Genomic DNA, 16,999 nt, shown 5'->3' with positions numbered 1-16,999 from the left:
AATAATCTACCTCATTTACTTTATCAATCTTCTATATATGTTATTCATTAGTGTTGGCTCAGTAATAAAAGAGGGAGTTGATACTCAAAGGTTTGAGAGAAGAGAATATGAACAGTGAGAAGAACCATTTTGTAATATTTAAAGTATTAAGCTATTGATCTGTTCTGAAATTAGCGTGAACATCAGCTAATTGGCACAAAGTTATCAATACATTGATTCAATAGGAAAGCGCTGTTTGCAATTAATTCATGTTCTATGTAGGTACATGAACGTACATAATCTATCTACTGGACGTTACAGAAACGGTAAAATATCGATTAGTTCTTATAGGAGTGCTAACACATTGACAGAAAAGCACTACTAAGTTATAAGAACCAAAAAGGTTAATTTACGATTTTGTTTCTGCTCAGCAGAATACTACCCACTTAGGCCCAAGCCATACGAAGCGTTTTTTCAGGCGTTTTCAGACTCTGAAGGACAGGAAGCGCTCCGATTGGCTGATAGGGGTTTGCGTTCAGGAATCAGCAGATGAACAACCAATTGGAGAGCTTCCTGCCCTGCCAAGTTGACTGAAAACGTTTCGTATGGCTTGGCTCTTAAGGTATCTGATGAATTTTTAATTTCGTAGACAATTTTTGGTGTAGGGTTGAGTGAATAACATTCTATTACGTCTTCAGGTATAAAACGTTAATTTTATTGATAGTTCTTCGTATTTGATGAGAACAACATAAATGGCAACTACAATAATATTTACAAATGCTGCATATATGCGTGTTTCAAATCATAATAATTAAAACGGCATTCATCCATTAATTTACTACTATTATCAAACTTATCCTTAAATATTATTATTGAGATTTTTAGTTTTATCAAGTAGGAAATACACACTATTTCACCCTAAAAGATACAGTAATAATGACTCATGTCGCATTTGGAATAACAAGGTACACAATTTTTATGACTCAGCTTTTTAGCAATTCTACATTTTTATGCTTTGTAGCAGAAGAGTTAACAGTACAATGATGGATGCCACATATTGCAATCGCTATGTTTGATTTTGCACAAAAATATCTGCGTTCTGTTGATGACAGCGGATGAAACTTTACAACTTTATTGAAATATAAGAGAGGAAAAGCATCTTTCTTGAGTATTCTCGTATTCCCATTTCTAAGATAATTTTCCATCACTTCATCTCTTCTACATATGTAGCAGGAAATATTCCAACAGTGCCATTCAGCTCTCCCAGCCACCATCCGTCAGCCTGCTTCTCATGAATATTTATAACATCACCTATGAACAAAAATGGTCAAATAGGTATTATTATTTATTTTAAAAGCATCAACATTACATCTGAACTAATAATATTGAAATATTATTACTTTTCAGCAAGTGCGTTTCATATAAATTGTGCGTTTAGTATATATTGTGTGTTTTTATATTTATTGTGCGTTTCATATTAAGTGCGTTTCAATGTTGAAACATGTTGTGGTAAAATAATTCAAAAAAGGTATTGAGATTTTTATTTTTCTTCCTATTTATATTACAAGTAGTCCTATACAGAAATGAGATCAAAAATTAATTTATTCCGCACAACATAATAAGTTACATTATTACAAAACATTGTAACCAGAGCTCAAAATACAAAAACGCTATAAATAAATTCAAAATACACTATTGATATTAAACAGTAATACTGTTTGAAATACTTTTTGAACTGTCACTTCTTTTTAAAGCGGTTTCTAGACGCTCAATATCATTGCACAATATCAGGCCACACAACTGTAATGAACACGCCTTAGACACTGCGGTCTTATGCTATGAGTAGATAGTATTGGGCTATTGTACAATATTATTGAGCGTCTATTTATGCTTGAATAAAATATTTTTCAATTGATAACATCACCTATAAAAGGATTGGAATATTATCACTAAAAAGTTATGGAGAAAAGTAGTTAACTTCTGGTGAAGCAACATTCCCATTAATTTTTTTCAATAATTTATGCATAATTATTATGTTTGCTCTCTGAGTGTTGAAGATGGAATTATCACTTCCAAGAGCAAAGATAAATACTTGAAAGAGCGATGTGATGAAAATTTCCTCGTGGGAAAGATGATTTATAGATCAATTAATGAAAATACTCCTATGAGAAGGATAGTGCGCTACCGATGTGTATAAAACCCTGCCACATTAAATAAGTTAAAGGTGATGATTTAATGTGGCAGGGTTTTATTGACTGCATGTCGTGTTAAAATACATAGAAAAAGTGTGTTTAAAATACATAAAATAAGTTAAATTACAGTACATAAATCAAATCATTGATGAGAATGATGATTATCAGATTCATTCATATATATTTCAATATTGTAGGCTTGAACCTTTTTATACATAAATATAATAGCTACCGTAACTGATGAATTAATGTCACATAAACAGAAGATCTACATCTAATTAAAAGTACTTTGAATATGATAATATTAAAGTATATTGCATCTACTTAAATCGGCGGAGCTTGAACAGATAATCGTCCATTCTTGGAAAATTATCCAAAACATTCCTGTTCAAAACGGTAATTTTTCTATTAAACTCGACCAAAGAATGCTGAAATTTCCTTATTGGGATTCATTATAATTTGAGTAAATAAATGTCTATGGATAATGATAAATCTAGTGCACCTAAAGCTTTAGCCAGTAGTAGGTTTAAAACTGCTGGTTGGTGATTTTCCAACTCATTATTATTATTACTTGGCAGAAAAATTATTACCGCCACCGGTGTAGGCTTACACGTTCAACTTCAACAAGATAAACAGACTCATGCCTCTCAACTTATCCAAGCAATAAGATAGAATCATGACCATGTAGCCAACCGATTTGCTTTATAATGGCTTTAAAACTAACAGAGTTTCCTGATATTATTGAATTAATGGAACTTACCAGGTGTTAGATTTAATTCATCGTAGAGGTTTGCAGCATAGTGATAGAGTGCCTTGCATCTATTTTGATTGCAATTTATCTGTGTTGGTACATGGTATTGACTGAGAACACTGTTCTGGTAATCCTTCTCACTTCCTTGACTCGAAAATTCATCTAAAACAGGAAAGTGTTCTGAAAATTTGAAATGGTCATAACAAAGATTGCTCTGTAACTTATAAGATATCCGTGATAAGTCCTAAGGTTTGATCAATTGGTCATTAAAAAAACATGAAACTCTACAAAGAAAACAATCATACTACATAGTTCATTTCTATATAATACTTATTTTTGCTTTTTTCATAAATCTCAGCAATATTCTGTTAAGCGTACTTTTGTTTTTCCCGCTCATTACAAGTAAGCAATACCACTCACGCTTCATATTATCAAATGCTAAATAATGATAAATATTTACTTTGCAATGGATAATTTGAGAAATAATTCTATTTTTGAAATATTTTTTCATTTTTAGATAATAAAATATATTATGCATTTTAAAAATGGATAAAACTATTCATTTTTGTTTAGTTTATAAGGTTGACAGACCTGAGTAAACGAATGATGGTGGGGAGAACTCTGGTTATAAGTTTTGGCGTTTTTGGTTAGTTCAAACATCAAACTTCAGAAAAGTGTTACTTATTTATTGTTTTTGTTTCTCTTGTCTCTTTATCGCTTTAATATTACCTACAATATTACAACTAGTTTCTGTAAGTAGGCTACTGCAATAATAAACAGTAGTATACTGTACTATAATTTTTATTAATGTTTATGAATAATACAGTAGGTAGTAGGCTACTGTAAACACTGTAATACCAATATCAAGTAGGTTTCATATTGAATTTATCTCGTAGTTATTTTGGCGTAATTTGAAAGCTCTGAAGCTCATTGGAATGCGCTTCTATTATTAGAGAGTATTTTTTGGGTAAAAACTGTGTTGACGCTGCCTAGGCCTATAGCCTACGCAGCTTACTTTCTATATTTTTGAATTATTTGACACTATCTATCTAGAAGGACCTGATTATGAAATTTTATACTTGGTATTTGGAAGGTAAGAAATCTATCACCAGCTATTTTGGCATATAAACAACACTGGTTTATGTGCCACTGTAAGTTTACTGTCAGTGAGCCCTTACACCATAAGTTTTGCCTTTCATTATCAAGACATTCAGTATCATACATCAGTTTGTGCTGCTAATCAATTAGAAGATAACTACTTATAATTTAAAAAACTATGAAACTTATATAAGTAGGCTAAATTGATAATGCTCACCAAAATCACTGTCAGGCTGAACTGAATTTCCATCGGCTGCGCCTCTATCAGTCCAGTCAGGAGATTCTACTATGTCGACAGATTCTGTCCTAACCCAGGGGGGAAGCTGGAAAATAGTTATAGTAATATTGCTTGAGTTAGAATGTGTACAGAGTGTAGGTTACGCACATACGGTAGGGTTTTTACACCATCTTCTATTCACTCAATTATTCTATAAACTAACCTATATATATACAGGGTGATTCATAATTATGGTAAAATATTTTAATACGTGATAGTAGAGGTAAAAATAAGAAAAAAGTTCATTTAAACATATATCCATAAACGGTTCATTAGCGAGCTATAAAGGGTGGAAGATTTCGCCCGGAATTCAGTTCACTCTGGTGAAATACACTGATGCTGAATTGTTTGGCGACTAGTTTTTGAAAAAATTATGCTGGATTCATATGGAAAAATATCTGAAAAATTGAATAAAACTAGTCTGGGAGCTGTAGTGTGAGTAGTTTTTGAGAAAAAAGTTGAAATATGCAAAAAATTTAAGTAGAAAAACACAGACTTCTACATTTGATGCCCAATAACTTTCTCTAATGAACAGTAAACAAATATTTCTCGCAATAAAAATTGTAGAGAATTTAATTCTGAAAAGAATTATGTAAGCTGTGTAAACTAAATTCAAATAAAAGTTGAATAAAATGTATTCTTATGTAGTACATTACACCATAAAAATTTGCTGTTTTATTTTAAGACTAGTTAGATTATGCCATCAAGCCTGGGAGGAAGCTCAAACAGAAGTGGATGATCTTCCATGATTCCTGCCCAGATGTTTACTGAAAACTGATGTTGTGGAAGATTAGGATTGATGGCATGAGGATTCTCAGCTGCCCAAATATGTTGGTTGTGGACGTTAACGATAGCAGTTCTTGTAAAGTGTGCCTCGTCGGTAAATAAAACGGTTGTTAAAAAGTTTGGGTAAACATTTTTACTAAAAACCATTGGCAAATACTAGCACGGGGAATACAGTCTCGTGGCAATAGAGTATGAACTTTCTGGAGGTGGTATGGATGTAATTTCTGCTATTTTAGTATCCTCCAAATAATAGATTAATTGACATTAAACTGCACTGACAATTCTCTTGTGCTCTTCTCTGGATGTTCATAAATTTCATTAAGAACTTGTTCTTCTAACTCAACAGTCATAGTAGATCGGGGTCTGCCTGCATAAATGTGCTCTTTGTATATCAAAGAATCTGTTTCAGACAGACGTTGATGAATAGTGGCAAAAAACCTTGAACTTGGACATATTCGGTTAGGAAAGTTCTCTTGATACAAACGTCTTGCTTCAGTACTATTACAGTAGTGTCCCACTCCATACATTAAATGCATGTCAGCTAATTCGGAGTATGAATAATGTCTAAGATTACCTGCCATTTTTTAAAAGTTAACACTCAACACGAAAGCAAAGTGGAATGGTTACAAATAACTGGTTAATAGATTAAACAAAAAACACAGCGCGGTTACAGTAGGCCTAACTTACAGTTTGTTTTTTTTTGTTCAACAGTGAGCTAAAATATTTCTGAAAATAATTTTCAGCTGATAATTTCATTTGAATATTTTCTTATTTAAAACATAATAAATAAGCTGTTTAAAAACAGCAGTTATAAAAATCCATGTTTTATTTGCAATCAGCTACAACCTATGAGTTATTAGTTCACTCCTCATAAAACAGCAAATTTTTATGGTGTAATGTACTACATAAGAATACATTTTATTCAACTTCTATTTGAATTTAGTTTACACAGCTTACATAATTCTTTTCAGAATTAAATTCTCTACAATTTTTATTGCGAGAAATATTTGTTTACTGGTCATTAGAGAAAGTTATTGGGCATCAAATGTAGAAGTCTGTGTTTTTTTACTTGAATTTTTTGCATATTTCAACTTTTTTCTCAAAAACTACTCACACTACAGCTTCCAGACTAGTTTTATTCAATTTTTCAGATATTTTTCCATATGAATCCAGCATAAGTTTTTCAAAAACTAGTCGCCAAACAATTCAGCATCGGTGTATTTCACCAGAGGAACTGAATTCCGGGCGAAATCTTTCATTCTGTATAGCTCGCTAATGAAGCGTTTATGGATATATGTTTATAGGAACTTTTTTTCTTATTTTTACCTCTACTATCACGTATTAAAATATTTTACCATAATTATGAATCACTCTGTATATTGAAGAAGATTTTATTAGTAAAAAAACTAGGCAACCACTAAAGATGTACATTTAGGAAATGGAAATGCCGTAAACATTTGAGCTCCGAACAATTCCCTGTTCCCCTAGCAGCTATTGTAGGTAGCCGCTACTATAGTCCGTGCAAATTTACTTCCGACTTGGGATGGACATGCGCAGCAGAGGAAGAATACAGCGGGAGGAATACAGAGGCGCGATGTTGCCTGCGATCTCCAACTTCCAATAACTGTTCGTGTGCTCATGCTACACGTGCAAAGTTCCCTGTCTGAAAGCGGTCAAACGACTGACAAATTGGCAACCGCGCTTCCACCTATTACTCTATTAATCACTGTAATTGGCTGATCTCCCTCCATTTCTCTGCGCTGCATATTCCTCCAAGTCTGAAGTAAATTTGCACTGACTATATAGCCGATACAAAACTAGTTTCGACTTGGAGGGATATTTGGAGCAGAGAAAAGTAGGGATACAGCGGCGGCGATGTTGCTGTGTTGAAGCCTTCTGTCTCTAGTGTTCGACTGCTCATGATACGAATACATAGTTTTCTTTCTGAAAGCACCGAGTCGACTGAGTCCAATCAACAAATTGGCAACTGCGATTCTTTCTATGACTATTTATCACTGTAATTAGCTGATTGAGAATCACTGCTTTTGAGACATGTTGATAAAGAAGAATGCTGAGGATCAGTTGGAGAGAGAAGGTAACGAATGAAGAGTTGAAGAGAGAGGTTGTCTTTTTATGGACTATATTGTCCTTATGTGCAACGTGTTTTATGGAGAATGCAGGTCACTAATTAAGGCAGTTCGGTACACTTTTTCTTATTCAAATTGGATAATCTTTTTCAATATACTTGTTAAGATCATTACAAGAGTGAAAAAAAGTGGCAACTGAAATTTTTAAATGGTCTAATAAGCGAGTTGGGGGTTGTTGAAGTGTGCTAATTTTCCAGATTACATTTTCTTTCCAGATCATAAACGGTTTCGACTATATTAACAGAACTTCTCTTAAAAATTCAAAAAAATGTATCTTTCCAAACTAGAACATTTTATTCCCCATATCGTTCATAAATAAAAAAGTGACATTTTTTGTAAATTCGATAACTTGTTTGGCATGAATCGCGAAAAAACGCATATTAGAACAAAGCCAATGATGTACTGAATGTATTGAAATAAAACTCCAAAGGAAAATTCGAAACCGTTTATGATCTGGAAAGAAAACGGAGTTAGCACAACAACCCATAACTCGCTTATTAGACCATTTGAAAATTTCAGTTGTCACTTTTTCTCATTCTTATAGTGATCTTTCAATTATATTGAAAAAATTATCCAATTTAAAAAAAAGTGTACCGAACAGCCTTGAGGTATAAATTTAATAAACAACACGATTGGATGCGCACCCTCCATACGTATGTAGCCTACACTTTATGTAAGTTAACCTCAGACATCATTCATTGGATAGCTCTCATACAGGTTTTGATTAACAATCGCTATATTGAACCATTTTTGTAATATATTTTTCCTAAAATTATCAAAACTATTAAAGTGGAGGATCCCTATGTTGTAAGAAGTTTTGGGTACACTTTAGTAGGTATCATTGAATAATTTCATTTATTTACTTGTCATGAATAGTAATAAATAATATACAGGGTGTTTCAGATGTAGTGTAGAACATTTTAGGATATTGTTCCTGGTTGATAGGAGATTACAAATGTCGTATTTGAAGTGTCCAAAACTCAGCGGTTATCCCTTAGACCATTTATAGAATAGACATGCTGGGAAGCCTAGCCTCTGAAGCCAACATCTAACTGCCAAATCCGCCCACCTTGACGTCACAACCAAGCTAACAAAAATGCATTGAATAACAATAATGTAAGTTAAACACCACAAACACCTACACAACAAACTTTTGTGACGTCAAGGTGGGCGGATTTGGCAGTTAGATGTTGGCTTCATCGACTTTCAGTATGAATATACAATGGGCCGTGTCTAATCTATATACTGGTCTAAGGGTTATCCTTACAGTTGCCTTTCTGTTTTTTTTCACTTAGGAATTTTTATCACAACGAAATGTTTTATTGATCTGAAATTTGAAATGAATATTCATGTTATAAAGACTCAACTTTAAAAAAATAAAATAACAAGTTTTTGATTTACATATTCAAAATGGCGGCCATTTTAAATTTTTTATGGAAAATTTCACGAAAACTATTCACTTTACATAAAATTTACAAGAGACAAAAAGTTAGCAAATTTTATCACGATTTCAAGGATACGGTACCTCATTTATCAAGATTGGTCAAAGAATGACAGAGAAATTAATTCTTTTCGTACTGCATGAATGCATAAGACAAACAAGATCATCTGAAAAACATTGTAAAATCAGCTTTATGGCCATATGGAGCCATACCGAGTTTCAAAGCTTCATCTTAAATACAATTAGAATTAAAAATTTAATATTGATGTTTACATGGTGAAAAGTGATCATGCATGCAGTACGAAAAGATCTAATATCTCTGTTATTCTTCGATCAATCTCAATAAATAAGGTATCTTTGAAATCTTGATAAAATTTGCTAACTTTTTGTCTCCTGTAAATTTTCTGTAAAGTGAATGGTTTTCGTGAAATTTTCCATAAAAAATTTAAAATGGCCTCCATTTTGAATAAGTACATCGAATTTTTTTTATTTTATTTTTCAAAGTTGAGTCTTTAAATCATGCCAAATTTTAGATCAATACAACATTTCGTTCTTGAGACGACTGTATGACAGCGAACTAGACAACAGGCTTAAACGTGGCAAGCCTCTTATCTTACATGTTTTTTAGTATTTTATTATTAAATAATAATAAATTTACAATAACAGTTTTGCAGGAGACTATTAAAAGACGATGTGATGAACTTACTTTTAGAATGCTCTGCTGAAATCCTTGTCGATCTCGAGTGACTTGTATGTGGGATGAGAGAGGATGGTTACTCTTTGGTTGGCCTTCCAGTTCACACACAGAGCTTTGTACTTTGTACCTCGCTGCCTCCAGGTAAGCAAGCATTGATCGCATCTGTAATAATCATTATTTTATATTTAGAATGTTGTAGCTTACCAAACCAAAATTGATGAATAAGATAAATGCTTACTCAAAGAACCATCTTAGATCATTCTTTCTCGAAATGCTTGCGAACAGTATTTGTATTTATTTCTTGAAACAAGTAATCTCGAGTTCTAGAGAACTCATTGTAATAATAATAATTCTTTATCATATATAAACTTTATGCATAACATAATAAAGTAACCTTTTTATTCTATCAAAACATAACTATAGTTTCAACTCTTCAAGAGCCATTTCCAAGTATAAATTTACACTTGAAAATGACTCTTGAAGAGTTGAAACTAGTTGTGTTTTGATAAAATAAAAAGGGTACTTGATAACTTTTATTATGTTTCAATAATTTAAGTGGCACAAAAAAGTGAGTAAACTTTATGTCCTTTGGAAACACTTCTATAAAATTAATATTCATTCCCAACTGCGTATCCTGAGGGAGTCTGTACTACTTTGACTCTTGTAGAACTTTTTTTTTTGTATAAAAACAAACTTAAAATTAATACATACATATACAGTCATATGTATGGGAACCCTCCAATAAGTTGGAGACTGTTGTAGATAAATAATACTGTAACTTTCAGGATAAGTTATTGGTCAAATACTCTACCTTTTGACGTACAACTGAATTTCAACCCTTATAAGGGGGTGACTAAGGGGTTGTAACTGGACTATTTTAAACGTAAACACCCATTGTGTGGCATATCATTTCAACGGCCTTTTTAAAAAAATAAAGATGGCATCAATAAAAATGTTCTATTATACTTGTATCCAAAATGGCGGCTGATTGAAGTTTTTGTTTTTAAAGAAATGAGGGGTTGTAACTGGAATATTTTTAATGTAAACACCCATTGTTTGATACATCATTTTGAAGGCCTTTTCAAAACGTGATAGATGACATCAATAAGAATATTCTATGATACTTTTATCTATAATTTGTCAATTTATTTCTTTAAAAACGAAAACTTCAATCAGCCTCCATTTTGGATAAAAGTTTAACATAGAACATTCTTATTGATGCCATCTATCTCGTTTTGAAAAGGCCTTCAAAATGATGTATCACACAATGAGTGTTTACATTAAAAATGTTCGAGTTACAACCCCTCATCATTTCTTTAAAAACTAAAACTTTAATCAGCCGCCATTTTGGATACAAGTATCATAGAACATTTTAATTGATGCTATCTTTCTTGTTTCAAAAAGGCATTTGAAATGATGTACCACACAATGGGTGCTTACGTTTAAAATATTCCAGTTACAACCCTTAAGTTATCCCCTTAAGGGGTGTTGAAATTCAGTTGTACGTCAAAAGGTAGAGTATTTGACCAATAACTTATCCTGGATGTTACAGTATTATATCTACAACTGTCTCCAATTTATTGAAGGATTCCCATACATTTGACTCACTCTTTATAGATGTTTATGTAGTGTTGTCACCTGGATTGCGTGAATTTACGATCACTCTGTATCTATTTTATCAGCTCATGAACAACTTACTACATTGAGATAACAATCTGTTTAAAATTGATTCTCGTGATCAGAACAAAAATGAATGTACAGTTATTACATGACGAGCGATTGCATTGTTTGGTTACTCACATGGTGAAGTTTCTCTGTAACGTTTTGTTGTGAATCCTCCGTTCCGAAATTGGGCGTTTGCTTCAGTGCTCGAGCCAAGTTTTCAACGCCTTGCTTTCCTCGCCTCTCTCTTTCAAGGTCTTGGCGTATAAGTTGCAAGATTTTATACAATGCCTGAAAATAAATTTTGGACATGTTATTTTATATTTTGTAGTAATCATTTTATATATTACTTTTTTAAATAGCTCTTTTGAACGTGATTTGAAATATCCGTAATAAAAACATGATTATTGTACTATTTGGACTTTTATCACTATTTACACTCCAATCTTATATACTATTTAGAAGAATACAATATTCTTTTACTGCTCGTACTTAATTAAAATCTCTTGATTTTCTACAGTGATACGAGAATAGCTTGGGCTCGAGTATAAATTAGAATAACATTTCTTCTTGAATTTATCTATTTACTGGGAAAGTATGTTGACTCTGCGCTTAAGAACATATCACATTAAGGTGCGTACAGATATACGCGCCGCGAACATGAGCAATTCACTTTTAATCAGCTGATGCCAAGCTTTTTATATATGTATCTCACAGTTTCTGTAAAAATACAGATATAGTCAGCTGATTAAAAGTGAATTGCTCATGTTTGCGGCACGTATATCTGTACGCACCTTTAGATTAACACGGTGTTCTTGGTTCTCATGCGGTAAGGTTTATGCTTTAGATGGCCAGCTCCACTAACTGACATGAGCTTCAAAATCACTCAAAACAAGAGCTTCAAAACAAAATTTGTCCATTTCATTTGCAGAAATTGTAATATTAAAAAATTAGATGAACTAGATAATAAGAATGAAATTAAATTTTTGGGAATTCGTCTTGATAGCGTGCTTACCTGGGAAAAACATGTATTAAAAATTAGCAGGAGGATTAGTTCAGGAATTTATGCACTTAGAAGGCTGGCACCCATTTGCAACACACTAACTTTAAAATCTGCTTATTTTGCCACTATACACGCACACATTGCATATGGAATTGAAGTAATGGAAGGACAAGTTTAGCTAATTTAACAAAATACTAAAACTACAAAAAAAAAACTGTAAGAATAATTTTGAATATTAATAATAATCGATAGTCATGTAGGTCACTTTTTAAGAAGCTAGGATTTATGACTGTGTTTGGCCTTTATATCTATAAAACAATTTTACATGTAACAAATAACGAGCACTCATTCAATAGGCAATCAAATGTTCACAATTACTATACAATATATAGAAATGATTTCATTATCATGAAACATAGGAGAGAAAAAATTCCAGCATATCTGGGAATGAAATTCATGAGGTACCTCCCAAGTAGCATCAGGAGAGAAACGTATAGGGCAAGATTCAAAATCGAGTTGAAAAAGTACTTAATAGAGTTAGAAATTTATAGTTTTGAAGAATTTTACCGGGGGAATTAGGGATACATTACCGTACCTAAATGTTATTATTGTATTGTCTCTTTTTTGTTGTGTTTCTTTCTATCTTTCTAGTTTTATGTTCAAGAATTGGAAGTATTGTTTAATGAGATGACGCATTCATGTACAATATACATTGTATGTCTTCAATAAAGAGATTGATTGATTGATTGACTCCTCACTGGATCGAAATGTAGCCTATATAAATCTTTAGGTTCTTCATGATTTCTCAATCATCTCTCCCATTACCCTTGTTCAAGCCCATCTGCAAGAAATATTTTTTTAACGAAATATTTCCTTTCATAGAATTGTTTCTATTGTGTAAACTGGTTTTCCATTTTGAGATCACTGGAAAAATACTATAAAATACAGTATCAGTTCAACTTTTAAGGAGCCAATGATTGTAACAAGAATACTATTTTATCCTAATATATCGGTTACTAAACAATAATTGCAGCTCGGTACTCATTAGCAAATAAATTACAGAATGAAGTGTTATTTGATTACCTGTCTTCTCCGTTCCTTGTTCATAGCCAGTGTGATATGTTCGGCATAGAAATCAGGTAACAGTTGTTCAGGCATTGTTTGACCTGCTCCTTTCAGAGAGATCACAGTCTCCATGTCGTGATTAATATCACATTGCTGAATCGGCTCTTGCAATCTTTCTGCACTCTGCAAAACGTACAACAAATTCTTAGTTTACTTTCAATTAAAATAAATCTTCTAAGAAATTCAATTCTTATTTAAATATTAACATTATTCTATGAACAAAACATACAAATAATGAAGTCGTTCACCCTTTTTTATAAACCGTATATGCGTATAAACTTGAATAATGTAATCAACACACATAGTATTTGCTAGAAGCGATCTTGATACGTATCATAAGGCCATAGCTCCCATATAATCACACACTAGCCCATATCTGTGACCCAACAACCAATAGCAAGTTACTGCTATGCTATGATTGTATATATTCAATTTGTTATGTAGGGCTGCCACATTTATTGAAATTAAAATAACATCAATTTACCTTTTTCATATTCTATGCATAATATGTTTCAGCTCATTACAATTACCATCAATAATTATTATTAAACGAAAATCCAAATTATATGCTGTATAATTCACCTCGAAGACTGTAGAATTACCATCAATTATTTGATCTCATTTATATTCCCTCATTTTATACCCTTTAAACCCAATTATTCTATACTCTTTCTTATTATTAGAGCTGAAACATGTCTTTACTTTAGTTTTGTTTGGTCTTTTATTATTTGAGCTGAATCATATACTCTGATAAGATGAAACATGTCTTGCATTAATGAAATATAAGAAGGCTACCTTGATGCTATTGTTATTGCGTGTGTATAACTCTGCGATGATCATAAAAAGAAAAATGGATAAAGATGGTCAAATTTGGTGACTTTGAGAAAGAATAAGTAGGTTGGGCTCAGATTACGTTTGATCAGATAATAAAAAGCTGTATATACTGTTTCTCAGTGCAGAACAGTGTGTTGAATTTTTGTCCACTCACTATTCGAATATGGTATTATGACCTGGATCAGGTCACATTATGCGTTTAAAAATCAATTCATGAAACAAAGACAGAATTTGTACAGAATAATTTGAGTAAAGAATTTGGGCCCACTATTTACACTAATCTGATCCTAAGAATATCCGTTTTTATATGAATAATCTTAATGCTGTACCTTCTCTCTTATCAGTTGTGTATGATAAGACACACTCGGCGTCACGTTTGTTTTGTGTTAGTTAATCGGCGAAAAGGGGGGGGGGAACAGGCCCCATAGCTGCACTTGCTGTTGCAGTGGTGACCTTCGGTTTTTCAGTCACCCTCGTGGAATTGAAATTAATTACTGTCAAATTCTATCTTGACAAGGTGGATCCATATTTGTGTTAAAAGAAATGGAAAGATTTTTGGATTTTGTAAACCAAAATCAATATAATAAATCTTAGATAATAAACTAGATTTTGATTTGGAAAAAAATTTGTTTCACCCAATAAACTAACTCTTACCTGGAAAAATTGTTATTATTCACTTTACTGGATATTCAAATTAATTCAAGAATAACATGAAAATGTGTTTAGAAGGGTTACATTTTGAAAAAATGACATTTTAATTTGATTTAATGTTGAAAAATATACTGTCACAAAGTCACCCCACTTGCTGGGGTGAGTTTGTGACAACTTTAAGTTTTCATAAAATCTAAACTAAGCATTTTTTAAAGATTTGGTTGATACAGTAGATAAACAAAATGTGGAGGATTGATATGGAATGACACAAAAATTTAATTTTCTCTCATTCAGTTAAGAGCTTGCAAATGTTCATAAACTGTCACAAAGTAACCCCCCACTACGGTATTGTTTCAGGTGGTCACGGCTTCGTGTGATCTTTCGATCATGAGAACAACGTTGCCAACTACAGTAGATAACTCACCTGAACTAACTTTGGTCCAATATCTTTGAAGTGGTGCAAATAGCACATGGCCACATCTTTGAGATGCTGCAGTCTTTCCTCTTCGATTGTTTGGAAACTTTGACTCCCTCGCGTCACTGCTGACTCCCATTCTAACCTGCAACAAGTAAGAACACAGCAAACTATTCCATTAAATCTACCAAATAAATTCCTAATCTAGATTAGGCTCTTTAAGCCAGTTACACACACATTGATTTTAGGACGTACGATTTTTTGCCGTCCTTATATCTATTAGATTATTATATCTAATAATTCTATTAGATTAAACAGATAATGTCAAACAGATTATGTGTCGGTTGCACAACAGCCGGTTAAATTTTAACCGTGATTAATTCTACGAGAACCAATCAGAGAAGGCCTTTTTGACAAGATGGCTTCCCTGATTGGTTCTACTAGAACCCGGCTGTTGTGCTACCTGGCACAATTTCAATTTTTTAGAATTCATAAGGTCGGCAAAAAATCGATGTCTATTTGTTGATTGGCTATACTGTTCATAGTATCTTGTGGGATGGATATTAAACGCTTTTTAAGAATCAGTTTATCATGAATTTCCATTTTTATTTTTGTTCAGGGTGCTTACATACTGTTATCACACATATTTTCTATTGATAAGGATGTTGATAAGAGATATTCTACAAGACCCTCATCATTTAAAAGTTCATATTTTCCTTATTAACTTGTTTTTACTTCTCCAACTATCTTTTCATGGTTTATTTTTTGTTTTAAATAAAAAGACTAAGAAATTGTCAACAACCACAGATTTTATTGAAAGTTAGAAAGACCGGTTTCGGTTGTTACACCATTGTCAATCTCTGGTAAAAAACTAAATACAAGAGCTGCAGAATTTATTCTAGTAGGCGAGTAGCTATTGCTATTGGTCGAGGGCATGAACGCCTGCCATTGGCCCAGCTAGACAGTCTCTTTTTGAGCTAGACAGTTTATTTTTTGTTCCTTCATACTTAATTTAAACGTTGGCAAAAATCTCATTTCACTTATTTCTTCTCATTTAGGATAAATCCTATGCTCTGCTTCATGCTCTGTGGTTAAACAGTGCCGATAAGTTGTAAATAAAATAGTTCATCCTTATCTCATAGCAGCAAGAGATTCCTCTCTGGTCGAATAAGGATCATATTCCTGATAGGTATTTAATATTTAGTAGCCGATTCAATTTTTGACTACAAGCTTATACTATAATTATTTGACTTTCTTGTATATAGAATTGACTATTCGCCTATGATTATAATTGACTATTCAACCCGTCCAGTAAGAAATTTAATAAATCAATAGAGTTAATAATATTGATATCATGGCAACTGCGTTACAACTCTGGCACAGCAGAGCAACATGATTGCTTTACAGTGTGGACAGCGATTGTGATGAAATTTTCGCAAAAAAATAACAACCTGAAGACATTTTATTCAGATTTGAATTCAGACGTTTTACCTTGCTCTTTCAGCTCGGATGCAATATGTGTAATATTCTACATCAGCTTTCTTCACTGATTCTTCAGCCTTCTTACGTTTGGATTCCATCTGAAAAATATGAATAATTCACTAGAGAAAACTTTTCATTTGAAAAATAAATCCTTTAAGGATCTTTTGAGTAGACTGGTGAATTCCAAGTCATTCAACGTTTTACGTATTCTTTGAAGTAATGTAGAATAATATAAAAATACGTTATAAGACTTATCATATTTGCCATCTAATGAAAGAAAAGCTAATTAATAAGAAATTTGAAATCAAACTACTGTCAATTCTCATATTAGAATTATGATGTTATCTTTGCTGATTAGTGAATAAAATTGAAATTATTTATTTTTTGTTCACTTATCTAATCCAAATGAATTCAATTCACAAAATACAATATTATTAAATTATAATATTAATTTGATGC

General features: G+C 32.3%; 1 protein-coding gene across 5 annotated transcripts in view; it reads right to left on the bottom strand.

Moving 5' to 3' along the window:
* Positions 1-672: 672 nt before the first annotated feature.
* The window catches only part of LOC111059427, a 79,064-nt gene continuing 62,737 nt past the window's right edge, over positions 673-16,999 (bottom strand). For 4 of the 5 annotated variants that reach the window (XM_039424969.1, XM_039424968.1, XM_039424967.1 and 1 more), the window contains exons 7-14: positions 16,550-16,638; positions 15,068-15,203; positions 13,117-13,281; positions 11,169-11,321; positions 9,378-9,530; positions 4,238-4,343; positions 2,932-3,102; positions 673-1,290 (exon numbers count right to left, since the gene is read on the bottom strand). In XM_039424969.1, the coding sequence (XP_039280903.1) occupies positions 1,184-1,290; positions 2,932-3,102; positions 4,238-4,343; positions 9,378-9,530; positions 11,169-11,321; positions 13,117-13,281; positions 15,068-15,203; positions 16,550-16,638 (1,080 nt within the window). In that variant the 3' untranslated portion in view covers positions 673-1,183. The remainder of the gene's footprint in view (positions 1,291-2,931; positions 3,103-4,237; positions 4,344-9,377; positions 9,531-11,168; positions 11,322-13,116; positions 13,282-15,067; positions 15,204-16,549; positions 16,639-16,999) is intronic. The other variant, XM_039424971.1, reaches the window with a different exon arrangement.

The sequence above is a fragment of the Nilaparvata lugens genome, chromosome 3 (genome assembly GCF_014356525.2).
Source record: "Nilaparvata lugens isolate BPH chromosome 3, ASM1435652v1, whole genome shotgun sequence".
NCBI lineage: Eukaryota > Metazoa > Arthropoda > Insecta > Hemiptera > Delphacidae > Nilaparvata > Nilaparvata lugens.
The sequence above is the reverse complement of the archived record's forward strand: the minus strand, read 5'-3'. Positions and strand labels throughout refer to the sequence as shown.